General features: G+C 41.8%; 1 protein-coding gene across 4 annotated transcripts in view; it reads left to right on the forward strand.

Annotated features, from left to right (window-relative positions):
- The window catches only part of LOC126199365 (huntingtin-interacting protein 1), a 550,791-nt gene that overhangs the window by 501,735 nt on the left and 30,613 nt on the right, over positions 1-18,443 (forward strand). For 3 of the 4 annotated variants that reach the window (XR_007540158.1, XR_007540160.1, XM_049936267.1), the window contains exons 15-16: positions 4,002-4,049; positions 16,838-17,035. Coding sequence is in view for 1 of the 4 variants with exons in the window: in XM_049936267.1 (XP_049792224.1) it covers positions 4,002-4,049; positions 16,838-17,035 (246 nt within the window). In the remaining 3 variants the exon portion in view is untranslated. The remainder of the gene's footprint in view (positions 1-4,001; positions 4,050-16,837; positions 17,036-18,443) is intronic. The other variant, XR_007540159.1, reaches the window with a different exon arrangement.

Raw genomic sequence — 18,443 nt, forward strand, 5'->3', positions numbered from 1 at the left:
ACACACACACACACACACACATATCCATCCGCACATACATGTATGTGCGGATGGAGATATGTGTGTGTGTGTGTGTGTGTGTGTGTGTGTGTGTGTGTGTGTGTGCGCGCGCCAGTGCGTGCGTGCGTGTATACCTGTCCTTTTTTCCTTTTTTCCCCCTAAGGTAAGTCTTTCCGCTCCTGGGATTGGAATGACTCCTTACCCTCTCCCTTAAAACCCACATCCTTTCGTCCTTCCCTCTCCTTCCCTCTTTCCTGATGAGGCAACAGTTTGTTGCGAAAGCTTGAATTTTGTGTGTATGTTTGTGTTTGTTTGTGTGTCTATCGACCTGCCAGCACTTTCGTTCGGTAAGTCACATCATCTGTGTTTTTAGATATATTTTTCCCACGTGGAATGTTTCCCTCTATTATATTCAATCATTAACTTGAACCCTGAATTACGTTTACTTAGATTTGCAATATTAGTCGAGGGGAGGAGATGTAAAGAAAAAAATCATATTTTAACTGTGGAACTACTATGTATGAGATACATGGCTGGACTTAAATAAACTGTTTTGAGATTTGAAAATGATGTGAGAGCAAAATGAAATAATTATATGTAAAGAATTGTACCTCCCTCTACGCTACCAAATAACTGCTATTTGCTTGCTTCTTAATAAAGCAACAACATGCAAAAGTGATCAATACAGAAGCAAGGCTTTTTTAGAAATGTTTTGTTGGTGCATGTTTTTGTTTTCATATTCTTATATGTAAAATCTGTGCCTTCTTGGGTGACATGAAGTCTGTTGAGGGCTCCTTGACATTTGTTTTTGTTCCATTTCTTGTTCCCCCCCCATGTTTTTTAAAGAAAGGAGACCAGATAGTTTTCTATAGTGAAGAGCAGTGGCACTTTTGGAGAAACAGATGTGTACACATTTAGGCCATAGACAGCAACTACCTGAGTGTTTCAGGCCAGTAACACAACTCTTACCTGTTCCAAAAAGGAATAAGACAACATACATTGCCGAACACTAATGAATACTATCATGCAATTTGAAATCTCCTCAAAACTAACTAAATTATTACTGATATCAATATAATAGAGGGAAACATTCCACGTGGGAAAAAAATATCTAAAAACAAAGATGATGTGACTTACCAAACGAAAGCGCTGGCACGTCGATAGACACACAAACAAACACAAACATACACACAAAATTCAAGCTTTCGCAACAAACTGTTGCCTCATCATTGTTTTTAGATAAATTATTACTGATATGTAGAAAAGAAAACTTGTGCCAAATTAAAACTTCTTTGGGAAGATTGAAAAATTTAGACTGAACTTTGGATAGCAGCCAGATGATTACATCTCACCTGTTTTATTTAACCACACCCTAGGAAAAACTGAGATAGGTCATGAAAACACATTTCAAATGAATTCCTACACCACATAGTAGCACCCATTTCACGTCATATTCAGATGTTGTACTTTAGCCCAGAAGATAATCTCTCAAACATAATGTACACAAATTGCAAAATAGCCATTATGTCGCAAGGGGCTGCAAGTAGGAATCCTTTATAGCCAAAATAACTGAAATGATACAGAAATTGATGCATAACTGCTGCTAACAGGAAAGCTTGCAACTTCCTTGAATGTTGCAGTATTTTTGTAAGATTCTAAGTTGAGGAAGGACTGTCATATTTGAAAGAAGAATTAAAAGAATTTTTTTTCCACATAGCATGGATAACTACTCCCAAGAACTGAAAAATGAGGGGGGAAAAGCTTACATGCACTGTATAAACATTTTAATATTTATAATTAGGCTACACTGGGCAGGGAATGTATCTAGAATAGCCTACCTTGCATATTTTTCTGAAGGAGGGGAGGAGGAGGAGGACCAAAACAAGACTGAAGGATAAAATGATGGAAGATGTGATAATGTTTAATGAAAGATGATTGATACACAGAATGGAATTGAGCAGAAGAGGTTTATTGAGGAGCCATGGTCACAATAGTTTTTTCTTGATTACACTATAGTTTTAAAAGTCACTTTTCAGAAATACTGCAGTCACTACAAGAAAATAGGCGTGTAAATTTTGTGTTCCAAAGACTATAATTCACCATACACGGGAGGGTTTTAATTAAAGTGCAGCTGCTGAGATCCAGTGTGGGCTGTAATTATCTTAATGGCAGTGAAACTTGATACAATGGAAAAATCCGGGATATAACGTAACATATTATGAAAAGGTAAGTGCCACTCATCATATAGCAGATATACTGAGTCGCACATAGGCACAACAAAAAGACACTCAGAATTTGAGATTTCTGCCTTTATCTGCGACTCAGCATCTCTGCTATATGGTGAGTGGCAGCTTTCCTTTTAATAATGTTGTGGCTGTGAAACTTGATAGGCATTCTAGTGCATTAATGTGGAGCTGATTAGAATGGAAAAAAATAATTTGGCCACCAGGTGCAAACCTGGAGTTGTGAATGTAAGAAAAACTGACAGAATTATTTTCATTTGAGATATATTACAGATGGGACATAGGCAGAAAATGCCAAACGAATGAGAAAGGCACAATGTAGATTTAATTATTAACGTTTGCTTGCACAGTTTGCTCAGTATGAACTACAGAGATGTCAACAATATGATGCATCTTTAAGACTGTGTGATCAGCAGTTGCTCGCAGTAGTTGTGGCAGAATCTGAATGATTATTTCCTGTATACTGACCTTCAGAGCAAGTAGAGACTGAACGTACCCAGGTGAACACATTCTTTTAGATATACCTAGAGCCAAAAGCCTCAAGGATTCAGATCAGGTGATCTTGCAGGCCATGTATCTGGAAAACTTTGAGAGATAACATATCGGTGGAAGGTTGCATTAAGCAGATCTTTCACTGGGTGAGCGGCATGAGGTGTTGCCCCATCTTTCATGAAAACAGTGGTTTACACACCATTGCACTGTTACAGAACAGGAATCACATGCTGTACAAAGAGGTTTGAATAATGTACAGACATTACAGTACACCTGACAGACCCTCTGAGTATAGTCTCTGCAAAGAGGAATGTACCAAGAAGAAAGGTAGTTGTGAATACACACCACACAGTCACATATGGTGAGAAATTCAGAATGTTCTGCAGATCTTGAGGTTTCAGTTGCTGTACCTTCTGGATCTTGTGCAGGTGCCAGTGTAAAATAAACTGCATAACTTTCCGTATGGTTGACCATGGGATGGACAATTCTCATGATACTGCCCGAGTGCTTGCACTACCTGGGGCTTCATGTTCAGGGCTTCATGTTCAGGGCTGCATGGTCAGCTAGAGTAAAGACAGCTTTGTTGAGACTTCCACCAGCGTAGGATGCTATCCTCTTTAAAGTACCGCACTAAACTAACCCATTTTTGAGAATTTCATTATCATAATCTTTAAACTATTTAATGACATCGGGCCTCTCATCAAATCTTTCAGTGATACTTGCTCGATGCAGCACTGTAACCACTGCAATTCACATAAGAGTTTCACTAATAGTGCACGGTCTCTTTTCTCAATAGTCTCACTGTTTATTCACATAATGGCTAGTCAAATGACAGTGTGTATATCATACAAACAGTGTACAGTGCTTTATTTTCATCTGGTGGCCAAAATTGAAACTTCCCACCTCCCCCCTCTAGCGTAAATCGGTTCTGCTTTAACACATTAGCATATCTACCAAATTTTGCTACCATATGATAATTACAGTTCACACTGGACCTCAGTGGGTAGCTGCACTTTAATTATAACAACTCAGTACTTTAAATTTCGACCATACTGATAAATGTTTGTTTATTTTTTATTTATTATTTACAGTGTTACAAATCTAACAGTACTTGAATTCAATTAGAATGTAATCTTTCTTTGCTCTCTTACTTAACTGATAAAATGTGTAAGGAATTTTGTGCTTTCTATTTATAATTTTATTCAACATAATTGTGATTTGTTTTTAATCAAAGAATGATCATTTATCTCAAATATTCTGTATCAGCCACAGAGTTGCTTCAAACTATCGTCTCACAGCATCTTGCACGGATTTGTAAGTGAAATAAACAGCTTACATAGTAAAAAGCATCCAGTTTGTTTATTATCCCCTTTGATTGCTAGCTGTTCTTGTAGCTGCTTGTAGGCATATAATATATAAGAGCATTTGTTTGAGGTGGAAGCAAAGATAAGAAAAGTAATAAATGTATTGCAGATGTTACCAAAAATTTCACCTCAGTAGTGAAATGATTACAAAATTCTTATTAAAAGTTATAAGTCTTATGTTTCTATTAAACTAATCACTTTTTAGATTAAATTACTTGACATGTTGTGAAGGAAAATTGGGTTTTAATACATTTTTATTAGATAACGAATATGTGGTGTTTGATTTCCAGTCCAAAAATTTGAGGGATGATCCCTGATCCGTTGGTGCCTTTTTCCTGGCACCGTACGAGTTTCAACCCCACCCGCATGAATAATTGTCCATGTAATGAGTTTCCAAATTGCAAAACTGTGCAGGTGTACCTTCAGTAGTACCATGCTCCTAAAGTACTTTGGTGTTCAAACCAGGCTTAGACATGTACTTTTTTTATCATCAAGTGTAGTGATGATGTGTATAAACCCAAGATTTAAATACATTATGAACATATGTAATTTCCATAAATTACTTCACATTAGTGCTAGAAAATCTCTTTAAAGTGTCCAGAGACACTCTTTCTTTTGTGAGCATTGCAATCAATCATTTTGGTGTTAACCCGTGGTTATCAACTACATGACTGATACTTCAATGAGAGAGTGTGTGGCGATTCACTACTACTGCGCTGTAGCGGATTATGCATCACCCAACAAAAGACAACATTGTGAGCATTTATTTCTCATGTCATAAGTGTGGAGTATCTGCTTCAGGTGGCCCATTAAATTATAACGAGTATGGTAAGATAAGACCTCTTGTTCTGAACTGTATGCAAACCAGTGCAGCACCACGCACACAGTCGTTAGAAGACTGAAATCGCAACTCTGGTAGATTAGCTTTACCTACAGTATCTCAAATCCATTTATTTGTATCTTGTATTTGCCTTAGTCTCTGTGTTTGATCACAGAAAAGTACAAACAAACAAACTTGAGGTACCATGGGCGAAGTTGATCTGTCGGACAAGATCATTTTACTATTTGCATATTCCCTTGATCGCAATGTTAGCTTAGCTTCATTTACCGTACTTGAAGAACATTAACAGTGTTTTTTTTTTTTTTTTAAAAAAAAAAAAACTGTGTAAACTGATTCCCCACGCATCCCCACTCCCTCCCCCTCCAACAGCCCGAGCTCCACACTGCGGCCACTTGCATCTAATGGCTGCTGACATCATATTTCCCCACCATCCATCTAGTGCTTGCCACACCAGCACACGTTTGTTGTGCAACACACTACTCCACCATTCCAGCACTGACACAGGGAGTGAAGCATTATGTTGCAGGGTGAATCTGATCTTACCGCTACCTTAGAGTTTGCCCTCGGCCAGTAATCAACCACCCCTCCCTTACACCCCCACCCTACCAATCTACAAGTGCATAAAACTGGGTTTCATGCTTTTCTCAGCCACTGCATCAGCTCACGCGGATCATCACAGTCCCGACACACGCTCCTGTCCCATCACCCGGCTGAACACCACCGCAATCCACCTGCTGCATTTCAGTTCCTGCAATCCCGGCTGTTGTTTGCTTCCACAGAGACAAAACTTTTAGGCTCCTCAACTACCAGTGACTCCATGCACTTCAGCCTTTAAGTTTCGCAGATCGAGCCCTACAGAGGTGCTTCACATCATCGCAGGCGTACCACAGTCTGGCAGGTTTTGTGTGTTGAAAAACTGCCCCTGTTGGAAATGCAGTGAGCATTGGAGGTCCCTGGCAGCCCCAGTGGTTCTTTTTCATGGAGCGCTCTGTCTGTCAGAGGAGTTGGGCCATGTACGACTGCAAGCTCCTCACGTTACCGGAGGTGGTGAAGTACCTGATTGATGGCGCCAACCTGATGTGCAGCACTTGGGACCCTAGAGTGGAGGCTTCCCTGCTGTTGACACCACCATCTGCCCCAGCAGAGCTGCCTAAGACACCTGCCACCTCACTCCCACCACCGGACCCATCCTCTGGTGTGAGGTGACAAAACCATGTCTTCAGACAGCGAGGCACCTGCCACCACCCCCACGATATCGGCACATGCTTCCTCCACAATGCGTGACCCATTCCACAAAGAGGCAGCAGCCGACGTGCCTACATCTCCCAGCTGGCGAGCTGTGGCACTGGGTGCTGCTCACTGTGCATGATCTACCTGAGCACCAGCTCACTACTGTGGCTCCATCAGGCTGCATTCCCACCACTCCCCCCCTTCCACCCAACAATCTGCACCCCAGCTCACCCAACTAAGCCTGCCCCAACCACACTGCGTTGCCACTGCCCACCCCGACTGCCAGTATGGTGGGGTGTTGTCTCAGAGCCGAGCTTGTGACGTGACACTCGGAGGCCATTGTGTACCATGCCGCCACTCTTTCACCGTCACTGGCAGCCACAGCCTTGGTCTTGCGCCACCACATCTCCACCAGTGGCACTCCACTGATCGACGCTGGGAGTGGCCACTACATCCTGCAAGCTGCCCTCTTCCCCCAGGGGCTCGCCACTCTTAGGTGGGTTTGTGCTTGGCTACCACAGGACCCCAGCCTTTGCAGCATCTTTTCCCTTCTGTGCTGTATGTGTTTCCTCTTGCTGTTATTTTTCCCCTCCCTTGGGGAACAGAATTGGGGTGCTCTTGGGAATGTTCTGCATTGTCCATTGCTGACATAAGAATAATCTCACCACTGCTTTCTGTTTCCTTTTCCTTTCTTTGTTTTTCTCCTATCCTTCTTCAGCTTCAGCGTTTGAGGTTCCTCTGTCTTCATCTTCCCTGTGTGCTCCTGAAGGCCAACCCATGAGTCTGATGCGCAACAGGTGACAGGGTAATGCATAATTCCAAGCGCCGGATTGACAGGTGGGGTTCGCCCAGGGAGGTGAGATTACTTGAGCTACTAGCTTCCCAAATTGCTGATTGGTCCAACTGTCAGGTGTTTTGGAGGTGTGAAGTGAGATGTGAACAGCCACGTAAGACGGGTGCTCTCCCTTGTAAATGGGATCCCCAGTTGGAAGGAGCATGCCATCTGAGACACTGGCAATCTTTGGGGATTTTCTCGTAATGAGCCAATCATCTTCACAATCAACGGCTACAAAATGTAAACACAATGAGGTTAACGATACAAAGACCCTTCCAGCTGCACCACAGTTCCTCATGGTTTCACATACTGAAAATGGTCAGTCCTTTGCAACGGCAAATCTGTTTATTATTCAGAAAGGTATTGATGCTATTGCCAGCCCTGTTAAATCCTGCTCTCGTTTGCAGAATGGCACTTTGCTTCTGGAGACTAATTCTAATTCTCAAGCACAACAACTGCTTGCTGCTTCACTTCTCTATGGCTATCCCATTCGTGTCGAGGCCCATAGAACTCTGAATTCTTCACGTGGTGTTATTTACACTAGGCTGCTTAATGGTCTGATTGAGGCAGAAATTCAAACATACCTCTCTGATCAGGTGTCATTGCAGTCCATTGGCTGATGAATAAAGTAGATGAATCCCTAGAGCCCCCATGTACTCTTTTTCTCACTTGTGATAGTGGTGCTTCCATCTTAGTTCTAATCAAGCTATGAAATTACCACAGTCTGATTGTACATTCCAACCCTGATGCGACCAGTGTCATCGTTTCAACCACACTCCAATGTCTTGTCGACACCCAGCCAAATGTGTAACATGTGGTAGGGATGCGCATGAGGGCAATTTCTGCTGCCTCCTCCCCACTGTATCAACTGCGGTGACAGCCGTGCCACCTCCTCTCAGGATTGTCCCATGTATCTCAATGAGTGGGCTGTCCAGGAGATCGGGGTAAAAGAAAAAGTTCCTTACCCGATCACTCGCAAGTTATTGACTAGTCACAAACCTTGCATTCTACCATCTGAAACTTATAGTACTTTCTTGCTACATCTCGCTCGATGAAGGATGTGGCGACACAGACATGTGACTTCAAATTCAACTTCCATCAAACTCTCAGCTCAAGGGGCGAAGTTACCAGCTACGTAACTGGCTGGCCAGAAAGACAGGAGTAATACTCCTGTGAAGGCTTCCTACATCCCTCCAGCCGACAAACACCCGATTCTTCCTCTGATAACTGGAAATGCTTGAAGTAGTCCCAAAGGCAAACAGTCTTCTCCTTCACTGACTCAAAGATCCTCTTTGACAGTGTCACCACATGACACTTTTACCCGCGCGGCCTCCATGTTGCTGGTACGCACCACCAACCATTTTTTTGCATTAGGCTCTGCAAACCAATAGCACAAGAAAGCCGATGCTTCTGTAGACCTGATGGAACACGATCTTCCTGCCTCTGTACCCTGTAGAAGTGAGTTTTCAAAGGCTGGCACTAGGCAGCTGCCAAGGTGACACCCCTTCGTGTTTTCCTCGCCATGACTCTCCTTCAATGGAACATTTGCGGCCTTCGAGCCAACAAAGAGGATTTACGGCTATTTTAGAATTACAGCGTCCACTTGTTCTCTGTCTTCACAAAACAAAATTGTGTTCTCACTACTGCTTTGAGCATTCACATTTCTTCCTGGTCTGGTTTGACCTTCCCCCTGAGGTCAGCATTCCATCTCATGCTGTTCATACGGGATGACGTTCATAGTCAACCCATCTCCCTGAATACTCATCTTCAAGCTGTTGCAGTTCGCCTTTTCCTTCCTTATCTGACCTTTGTACTATTAATATCCCTCAGTTACATGATGTCACCAGGGCAGACTTACTCAATTTTATTGGGCAGCTACCTCACCCATTTCTGCTGCTCAGTCATTTTAATGTGTACCATCCCCTTTGGGGTTCTAGAGCGATCATTTGCAATGTGCTATCTGTTTGCTGACTCCTACGCCACCTTCGTGCACATCCAAATAGCAGCTTACTAATGCCAACTGGTGGCTTTACTCCTCCCTGTTGACCTTCAAAGAACAAGATTTCCCAATTTGTGATGATCTGGTGGAATGTCTTACAAACATTATCCTTACTGCCACAGAATGTTCCAATCCTCACTCTTCCTCATTATCAAGCTGTGTCCCAGTCCCTTGGTGGACTGAGGCATGCTGCAATGCAATTCATATGTGGAGGCGAGCTCTCCACATTTTTAACAATCATCCTACGATGGCAAACCACATTCATTATAAACAGATGTGTGCACAGTGTCATCGTGTTCTTCAGGATAGCAAAAAAGCTAGCTGGATTCCATTCACTAGTTCTTTCAACAGTTCCACCCACTCCTCTGTCATGTGGGCCAACCTCTGACGACTCTCTGGAACCAAGATTCATTCCCCAGTTTCCAGCCTGACAGTAGTAGACCATGTCATCGTGGGCCCTACTGCTATCTCCAACACCTTGGGCCACCATTTTGCAGAAATTTCGAGCTCTTTCCAATGTCACCCTGTCTTCCTCCATTGGAAATGAGCAGAGGAAGCTCGAGTGATAATCTTCTCTTTGCTTAGAATCGTCTGTGCTACAATGCCACCTTCACTATGAGGAGCGAGATCATGCTCTCAGTTCATTCCGATCCTCTGCCGCAGGATCAGACGCTGTTAACATTCAGCTGTTGTAACACCTTTCTCTTGCAGGCAAGCACTTTCTGCTTAAGGCCCTCTATTGTTCGTGATCTACACACATAAAAAAAGAAGGTTATGCATCACTTCAGTTCAGAGAATTCTAGAACATGTACAGAAAATTGGAATAGTGATCAACATAAACATCATTTCCGCCCTTCTTATTGCTCATGAAAACCACACATTGCATGTTGTACCACCATACAGTGATACCTTCAGAGGTGGTGGTCCAGATTCCTGTACACATTGGTACCTCTAATATTCAGCAGCACGTCCTCTTGCACTGATGCATGCCTGTATTCATCGTGGCATACTATCCACAAGTTGATCAAGGAACTGTTGATCCAGATTGTCCCACTCCTCAACAGCGATTCGGCGTAGATCCCTCAGAGTGGTTGGTGGGTTACGTCATCCATAAACAGCCCTTTTCAATCTATCACAGGTATGTTCAATAGGGTTCATGTCTGGAGAACATGCTGGCCACACTAGTTGAGCGATATTGTTATCCTGAAGGAAGTCATTCACAAGATGTTCATGATAGGGGCGCAAATTGTCATCCTTGAAGACTAATGCCTCACCAATATGCTACCAATATGGTTGCACTATTGGTCGGAGGATGGCATTCACATATCATACAGCCCTTAATGCCCTTTCCATGACCACTAGCGGTGTACGTCAGCCCCACATAATGCCACCCCAAAACATCAGGGAACATCTACCTTGCTGCATTTGCTAGACAGTGTGTCTAAGGCATTCAGCCTGACCGGGTTGCCTCCAAACACATCTCCGACGATTGTCTGGTTGAAGGCATATGCGACACTCATCAGTGAAGAGAACGTGATGACACTCATCAGTGAAGAGAACTTGATGCCAGTCCTGAGCGGTCCATTCGGCATGTTGTTGTGCCCATCTGTACCGCGCTGCATGGTGTTGTGGTTGCAAAGATGGACCTTGCCATGGATGACGGGTGTGAAGTTGCGCATCGTGCAGCCTCTTGCGCACAATTTGAGTAATAACACGACATACTGTGGCTGCACAATTGCGCACAATTTGAGTAATAACACGACATCCTGTGGCTGCACAAAAAGCATTATTCCACATGGTGGCATTGCTGTCAGGGTTCCTCTGAGCCATAATCCATGGGTAGCGGTCATCCACTGCAGTAGTAGCCTTTGGGCAGCCTGAGCGAGGCATGTCATTGACAGTTCCTGTCTCTCTCTATCTCCTCCATGTCCAAACATCACCACTTTGGTTCACTTTGAGACGCCTGAACACTTCCCTTGTTGAGAGCCCTTCCTGACACAAAGTAACAATGTGGATGCGATCGAACTGTGGTATTGATCGTCTAGGCACAGTTGAACTACAGACAACATGAGCCATGTACCTCGTTGCTGGTGGAATGGCTGGAACTGATCGTCTGTCGGACCCCCTCCGTCTAATAGGTGCTGCTCATGCACGGTTGTTTACATCTTTGGGTGAGTCTAATGACATCTCTGAACAGTCAAAGGGACTGTGTCTGTGATACAATATCCACAGTCAACGTTTATCTTCCCGAGTTCTGGGAATCGGGGTGATGAAAAACTTTTTTGATATGTGTATGTTTACGACATAGGAGACAATCGGAGTATCACTCTTATATCGTTTGCAGATGATGTTGTTATTTATCATCTTGTGTAGTCATCGGATGACCAAAACGAATTGCAAAATGCTTTAGATAAGATATCTGTACGTTGTGAAAAGTGGCAATTGCTCCTGAATAAAGAAAAGTGGGAAGTTATTCACATGAGTATTAAAATAAATTCACTAAATTTCGATTATGCGATAAGTCATACAAATATGAAGGCTGTAAAGTTAACTAAATACTTCGGGATTACAATTACAAATAACCTGAATTGGAATGATCACATAGATAATGTTGTGGGGAGAGCAAACCAAAGACTGTGATTCGTTGGCAGAACATTAGAAAGTGCAATAAGTGTACAAAGAGGCTGCTTATACCACGTTTGTCCACCTTATTCTGGAGTATTGCTGTGCATTGTGGGATCAGTATCAGATGGGATTGACAGATGACACCAAAAAAAGTTCAAAGTAGGGCAGCTCTATTTGTATTATCGCGAAATAGGGGAGATAGTGCCACAGACATTATACATGAATTGGAGTCATAATCATTAAAACCCGGGATCTTCTCATGAAATTTCAATCACCAGTTTTCTCCTACGATTGCAAAAACATTCTGTTGGCACCCACCTACATATGGAGAAATTATCATCATGATAAAATAAATCTAGGGTTGCACAGAAAAATCTAAGTGCTCGTTTTTACCGCGTGCTGGTCGGGAGTGGCATGGTAGAGAGATAGCTTGAAGGTGATTCATTGAACCCTCTGCCAGGCACTTCATTGTGACTAGCAGAGTAATCACGTAAATATAGATGTTAATATGTACAACCGCATTTGGACAGAGGGCACGTTACCCAGACACTGCATGAAGCCATTGTCTTACCCATACCTAAGCCCAGTAAGGACAAACGACAACTTCCTTCGAGCTACCACCCCATCTCTCTCACCAACTTTGTTTGCAAAGTGATTGAACATATGATTCATGCCCGGCTGGTATGGTGGCTTGAGCCTCGCAATTTACTAACCACTGTACAGCATGCCGTTCTGCAGTTGACTATCTAGTCACTTTGTCCACCCATATCATGAATGGTTTTCTGTGGAAATCCCAGACTGTGGCCATATTTTTTTTTTTTGAATTTGAAGAAGACCTACAACTCCTGCTGGATAACTGATAGCCTACATGGGGGTCTCCCATGGCTACCTGCCCCGTTGCTTTGAGGACTTTTAAAAAGACAGAGTTTACAAGATGCATGTGCGTTCTACCTTGTTGGACACCTTTATCCAGGAAAACAGTGTGCCTCAGGGTTTAGTCCTGAGCATTGTCCTTTTTGCTATTGCCATTAACTCTATAATGGCCTGTCTCCTGCCAGGCTTCGTCGGCTCCCTTTTTGTTGCTGATTTTGCCATCTATTGCAGTTCTCCATGGACCTGTTGCATTGAGCGATGTCTTCAGCGATGTCTCGATCGTATTTACTCATGGAGCATCAACAATGGCATTCGTTTTTTCACTGACAAAACCGTTTGTATGAATTTCTGGTGGTGCAATTGGTTTTTCCCAACATCTTTACATCTTGGGCCTGTTGTCTTTCCGTTCGTTTAAACTTCAAATTTCGGGGGCTCGTCTTGATAGGAAACACTCTTTGTTTTCTAATGTGTCTTACCTAACAGCCCGCTGTAAGAGATCCGTTAATGTCCTAAGTGTTCTCATTGGTACTTCCTGTGGTGCAGATGGAACCATCCTCCTCCGTTTGTACTGGTCCCTTGTCCATTTGAAACTAGGCTATGGGTGCTTTGTTCATGCATCTCTACGTCTGTCCCTCTTACGCAGTCTCAATACTATCCACCATCATGGCATCTGTTTGGCCACTGGTGCCTTTTACACTAGCCCAGTTGAGAGTCTGTATGCCAAAGCTGCTGAAATACCATTGGCTTACCACTGTGACTTTCTCCTCAGCAGATATGCATGCTGTTTGCCGGCCATTCATGGCCACCCATCCTGTGCTGCCTCCTTCAATGACTTCTTTGGTCCCTAGCATGGGGCGCACCCCTCTTCCCTGTTACCTCCTGGAGTCTGCTTTCGGCACTTGATCCGGCGGCTTAACTTCACACTACCTGCAACTTACCCGGTGGGTGTGAACCTTTCACTACCTTGGCTTCGTGTGGCAGCCCATGTTCACCTTCTCCTTCACTCGCTTCGTAAGGACGCTATTCCAGCCTTGCTGTATTGCCTTCAGTTTCACAGCCTTCATATGGAATTTCACCATAGTACCTTCGTGTATGCTGATGTCTCTCAGACTGACCTTAGTGTCGGGTGTGCCTTCGTTGTTGGTGCCAACGTTTTTTGTTATCAGCTTCTGGCACACTGCTCAGTATTTCAGGCCACGGAGTACATTCACCAAAACAGGCTTTTCCATTGTGTCCTCTCCTTAAACTCTTGCAGTGTCCTTCAAAGGCTCAGTGCACTGTACATACCAATCCCTTAGTGCAACTGGTCCAGGAAAACTGTCACTTGCTCACTCTTGATGGAGCAACTGTGATGTATATGTGGGTTCATGGTCATGCTGGTCCGCCAGGAAACGAGGCTGCTGCCAAGGCTGCAGCCCTCGTACCTCAGCCCACTAGTTCCTATATTCCCTCCAGTGAGCTCTGTGTTGCTGTCTGTCAGGAGGTGGTGTCACTTTGGCATCACTATTGGTTCTCCCTTCATAGGAATAAGCTCCAGATTATAAAGCCTCTTCCAGTGGGTTGGAAGACCTCCTTTTGGCCCTCCTGCCAGGAGGAAGTCATTTTAACTAGGTTATGTATGTGGCCTTTTTAGCCATGCCCCACCACTTTCTACACATTGTGCCGAAGTTTTAACTGTTCGCCATTTACTGACAGAATGCCCCTTTTTTAACCATTTACGTTCCTGCTTGGGTTTACCGTCTTGAGTTATTGGCCATTTTAGTGAAGTGAGCAAGCTGTTGATCACGTTTTACTTTTTATTTATCATAGCAATATGGCAAAGGCCATTTGATTTTTAGTTCTGGACCTCTGTTTCTCTATGGTATATTTTATAGACCTTTCTCCATGTCCCTGTTTGTAGCTGTTTTTTCTTATGTCAATTGGGATTGACTTGTAGTAGTCTTTCAACTCTTGTCTTCGTGTTCCATAGTTTTGACTTGGGCTCATACGACCCCAGTTGGTTTTGCAAAGAGAGAGAGAGAGAGAACACACCCTGCCCTCTCCTTCTCGGAAGACCGAAACTGTGTGGTGACATACTACTATGTGATGATGCATGTCATCCATCTGATCTAGCAGACGATCTCGTGCTGTAGCAGAAGACTCAACTCCCAGAAAAAAACTGCCACATTAACTACATGAATCTGTGGACGAAAGGTTTCACTGTTTGCACTTCTTTGCTGCAGCATATGGTATTTTCCTGTAAAGCATGCTACTGAAAGTGTCTCTGAGTCTTGACACCGCCTGGACCAGTGCCGAGCTGTCCACACAAGTGCAGGGATCTAGCGTACCTTTGGTGTTAAAGCTCATGTCCAATTTATTTCATCATCAAAACTTAACAGCCTGCCATACTGCTACCCGATAGGTGCACAACTCATGAAGACATCAATGGAGAGTCAGTTTTGTGTGTCTGTAATGTAAACAACAATGCAGGCTCCTGCAGTACCTATGAAGGACTAGTAGGGGAGATTGATACCTTGCTTCAGGGGAACATTATTCAGAACCCAGCTCATGGTTGTGTGTCCTGAGCATGGAGGATCCATTTTATGGAACCCATTGAATTATAGCGAGTGCCACTAAGTCCGACCTCTTTTTGTGAATACATGAACCCCTATGGAGCCACATCTGTGGCTGTTAGACTGAAATCCCCAACTGTGTTAGATTAGATTGACTTATGGTACCTAAAGTTTCTTTTATTTGTAATAGAATTTTGCTTCAGTCTCTGTGTTAGATTAGCCCTGAAGAACATTAATAGTGTTTCTCATGTTGTCTTTAAAAAACTATGTTGACTCATTCCTCACTCACAAATAGTGGGAATTCCTTATTTGTACTTTTAATGTCTTCATAAATGCTGGGGATTATCGGAGCAACTCAACTGAGAGTTTTTGTTCATAGACATTTCTTGTGGCAACTTACCTTTATAAATGAGTTCTGCTATTAATTGTGCCTGTTAACATGCCCTATGCTGACCCATCTGTCTTACGCTCCACATCTAACAAACTCATAGTACCTGCCTGCCCTGTTCAGTGAGGAGCACCATTTCCACAAGAACATTTTTGTGTTTTAATTTTTCATTCTTTCAGGCTTTAGAGATGGACTGTTTTGTAAATCACCACAAAATTCCCTATTTTGGTAAGAGGAGCAATAACTTCTGTAAGAACATGTGTTCCACCCAGCAATCATACAGGAGTCTCAGTATGAAAGCTATTTAAGTTTTTAATGTACTGATGATTAAAAAAACTTTCCTTCTCATAAGTGTGTTATTGTTGCATTTTCTCTGTTCATGGTCTCCAGTTTCCAGACAGACAAAGCACTGAATAAAACACAAGCTGTGACCTCTGATATTCGTAGAGTCTGTTTTATGTTCTGTATCTGTTTTGTGTGGGGTCAAATGTGTGGGAACGCATCTGATCAGTATTACAACTTGCTGTGCATCATATTTGACCCACACACAGTAACCCTTTTCTTCCAGAGAAACTCATTTTGTGTTTGTAGAACAATGTCACCCAGTTGCTAATGTTGTTGGTAATAAACTGTCTATTCACTGTAGTGGACTTGTACTTCTCTCTAAGGAAAAATGTTTTCGTAATCAACCAGTGTAAAAATGTGTTAAAATTTGTGTGGTGAGATAGAACAAATGGATTCTTCACAATTTCCATGAAATATTTGATAAGCAGTAATTTGTAGAGGAGATTTATTTATAACATGAAGAAATGTTCATACAGTGTACTTGTAGTAAATTGTATAAGAATGACGTAGGACACTGGCTCTGTTTGTCAGCTTATTATCTATTCCTTGGAGGATATGTCAATGAACGAAAGCTCAGCTAACAGCCTTATTTATTGTAAGTACTTTGCGATTGGATGGGTTCAGATTCAGATGCTGTGTGCTTTAGAATTTAACATTACCTCAATTAAGTGTAGATAATTTTAAAATAAAATAAATGAATTTTGAAACAAATGCTTCTAATGGCAGCTGTTGTAAGGACTCAAATATACATTTGTAGAAATTCCTGTTTTTGGTATCTATTTGTGACACCCGCTATCTGAAATATTTGCTTTAAATATAAATACCTGTAAAGTAATTTTTGTAGCAAGTAGCGTACAGCATAATAATTGCAGTACTAACATGCATCTATTGGTCAATCTCAGCATATTGTAAAGAATGTGATTACATAAATATTTGAAACTTTCCCATTATATCCATTATAATTGATTTTGATTGGTAGAAAATTTGCTATCAAAATGACTCTATGGGGGTGTGTTGTCTGAAAATTTGAAGATTGTTTTCATCTTGCAGATTATTTCCAAAGTCTGACGGATCCTGTTGTTGCATCATTGGATGACATCAGTGCATCGTACAAAATGTTCCATGACAACTCGGCAAACATAGACGACCTCTTAAAACATATTTCACATGTTGCACACCTAATAGCTAATTACTTAATTCAAGGAAAAACTACTTCAAACACATCACCGGACATAGAATTTGGAGAGAGTAAGTAGTGTCTAGTTATAATTATTGATTTATCTTGCTCCAAAAGAGAATACTTTCTAAATGGAGGAAAAGTCTACATTTTCTGTTTTTTTGTGAGAAACAGTTTTCATACTTTTTTTCTGTCATGTCTCTCAATTCTTTATATTGCTGATGTCATATTTAATGTGTGTGCAACAGTTATGATAGATTTTTTTTTTTAATTTTTGAATGGATAGACTGGTGTAATTTTAGGTGTTAAACAGTGAGATCATTCAGACCATTCTCATTTAATGGTACGAGTAGTTAGTTATTACAATTAAAAATGAAGACTATTTGTCTACAAACTGAACCATTAAAATGTTGCATATACAAGTATCCCTTGTACTGTATCATTTACTTAAAATACTGATAGAACAGTTTAGGTGTATATATGACTCGCAGATTGTACAATTAATAGGATTAATTAGCCATAAAAGACCTATGAATCCTAAATAAGTCAATAGCCTGAACAGAGTACTTGCTAACAGATAACAATTGATGACTAATTTGTCTGTGATCAATGAGGTTATACAGGGAGGAGAGACGATGTAACAAATCGGAAAATAATTTCAAGAAGGCTATGGTGAAAATTTCACGTTTTTCAGATGTCATTTGGATACACCATTTACTCATGTAATGATGTACATGATGATGATTATCTATGTGCCCTATTTTGTGTCCATTTTTTTCTAAAAGATGAGACTCATTACTCATGTTCTCTATAGTAAACAGCAAACGATCTAGGATGCCTTTTGTATACACCCGAAGAGCTTGAAATTTCAACTAATTTAAAAGTTACTGAATGAACAATGCATATCTAGATTATTTACAGCAACAGTTAAGTAATGTTTTACTTCCATTTTGAAGAGACATTGTCTCCAGTGGCGACTGGTTATCATACACTAATGTGCTACATTACACCGTGAATATTGCATTAAAATTATGCCTTTTCACTTTGAATGCAAGCCCGAAGTTGCACTAACATTACACTGTTTCTCTTCAAATGCGAGCCGGAAATAATATTAAAATTCTGTCATTCCTCTTTGAATGCATGCTAATAGAACTGACAAAAACAGATTCTGTAGTGCTCTCTCGCCGATGACATTGTAATTCTGTCAGAGACAGGTAAGGACTTGAAAGAGCAGCTGAACGGAATGGACAGTGTCTTGAAAGGAGGATATAAGATGAACATCAACAAAAGCAAAATGAGGATAATGGAATGTAGTTGAATTAAGCTATTTGGGGAGCGAAATAACTGATGATGGCCGAAGTAGAGAGGATATAAAATGTAAACTGGCAATGGCAAGCAAAGTGTTTCTGAAGAAGAGAAATTAGTTGACATCGAGTATAGATTTAAGTGTCAGGAATTCGTTTCTGAAAGTATTTGTAT

Source organism: Schistocerca nitens, chromosome 1, assembly GCF_023898315.1.
Source record: "Schistocerca nitens isolate TAMUIC-IGC-003100 chromosome 1, iqSchNite1.1, whole genome shotgun sequence".
Lineage (NCBI taxonomy): Eukaryota > Metazoa > Arthropoda > Insecta > Orthoptera > Acrididae > Schistocerca > Schistocerca nitens.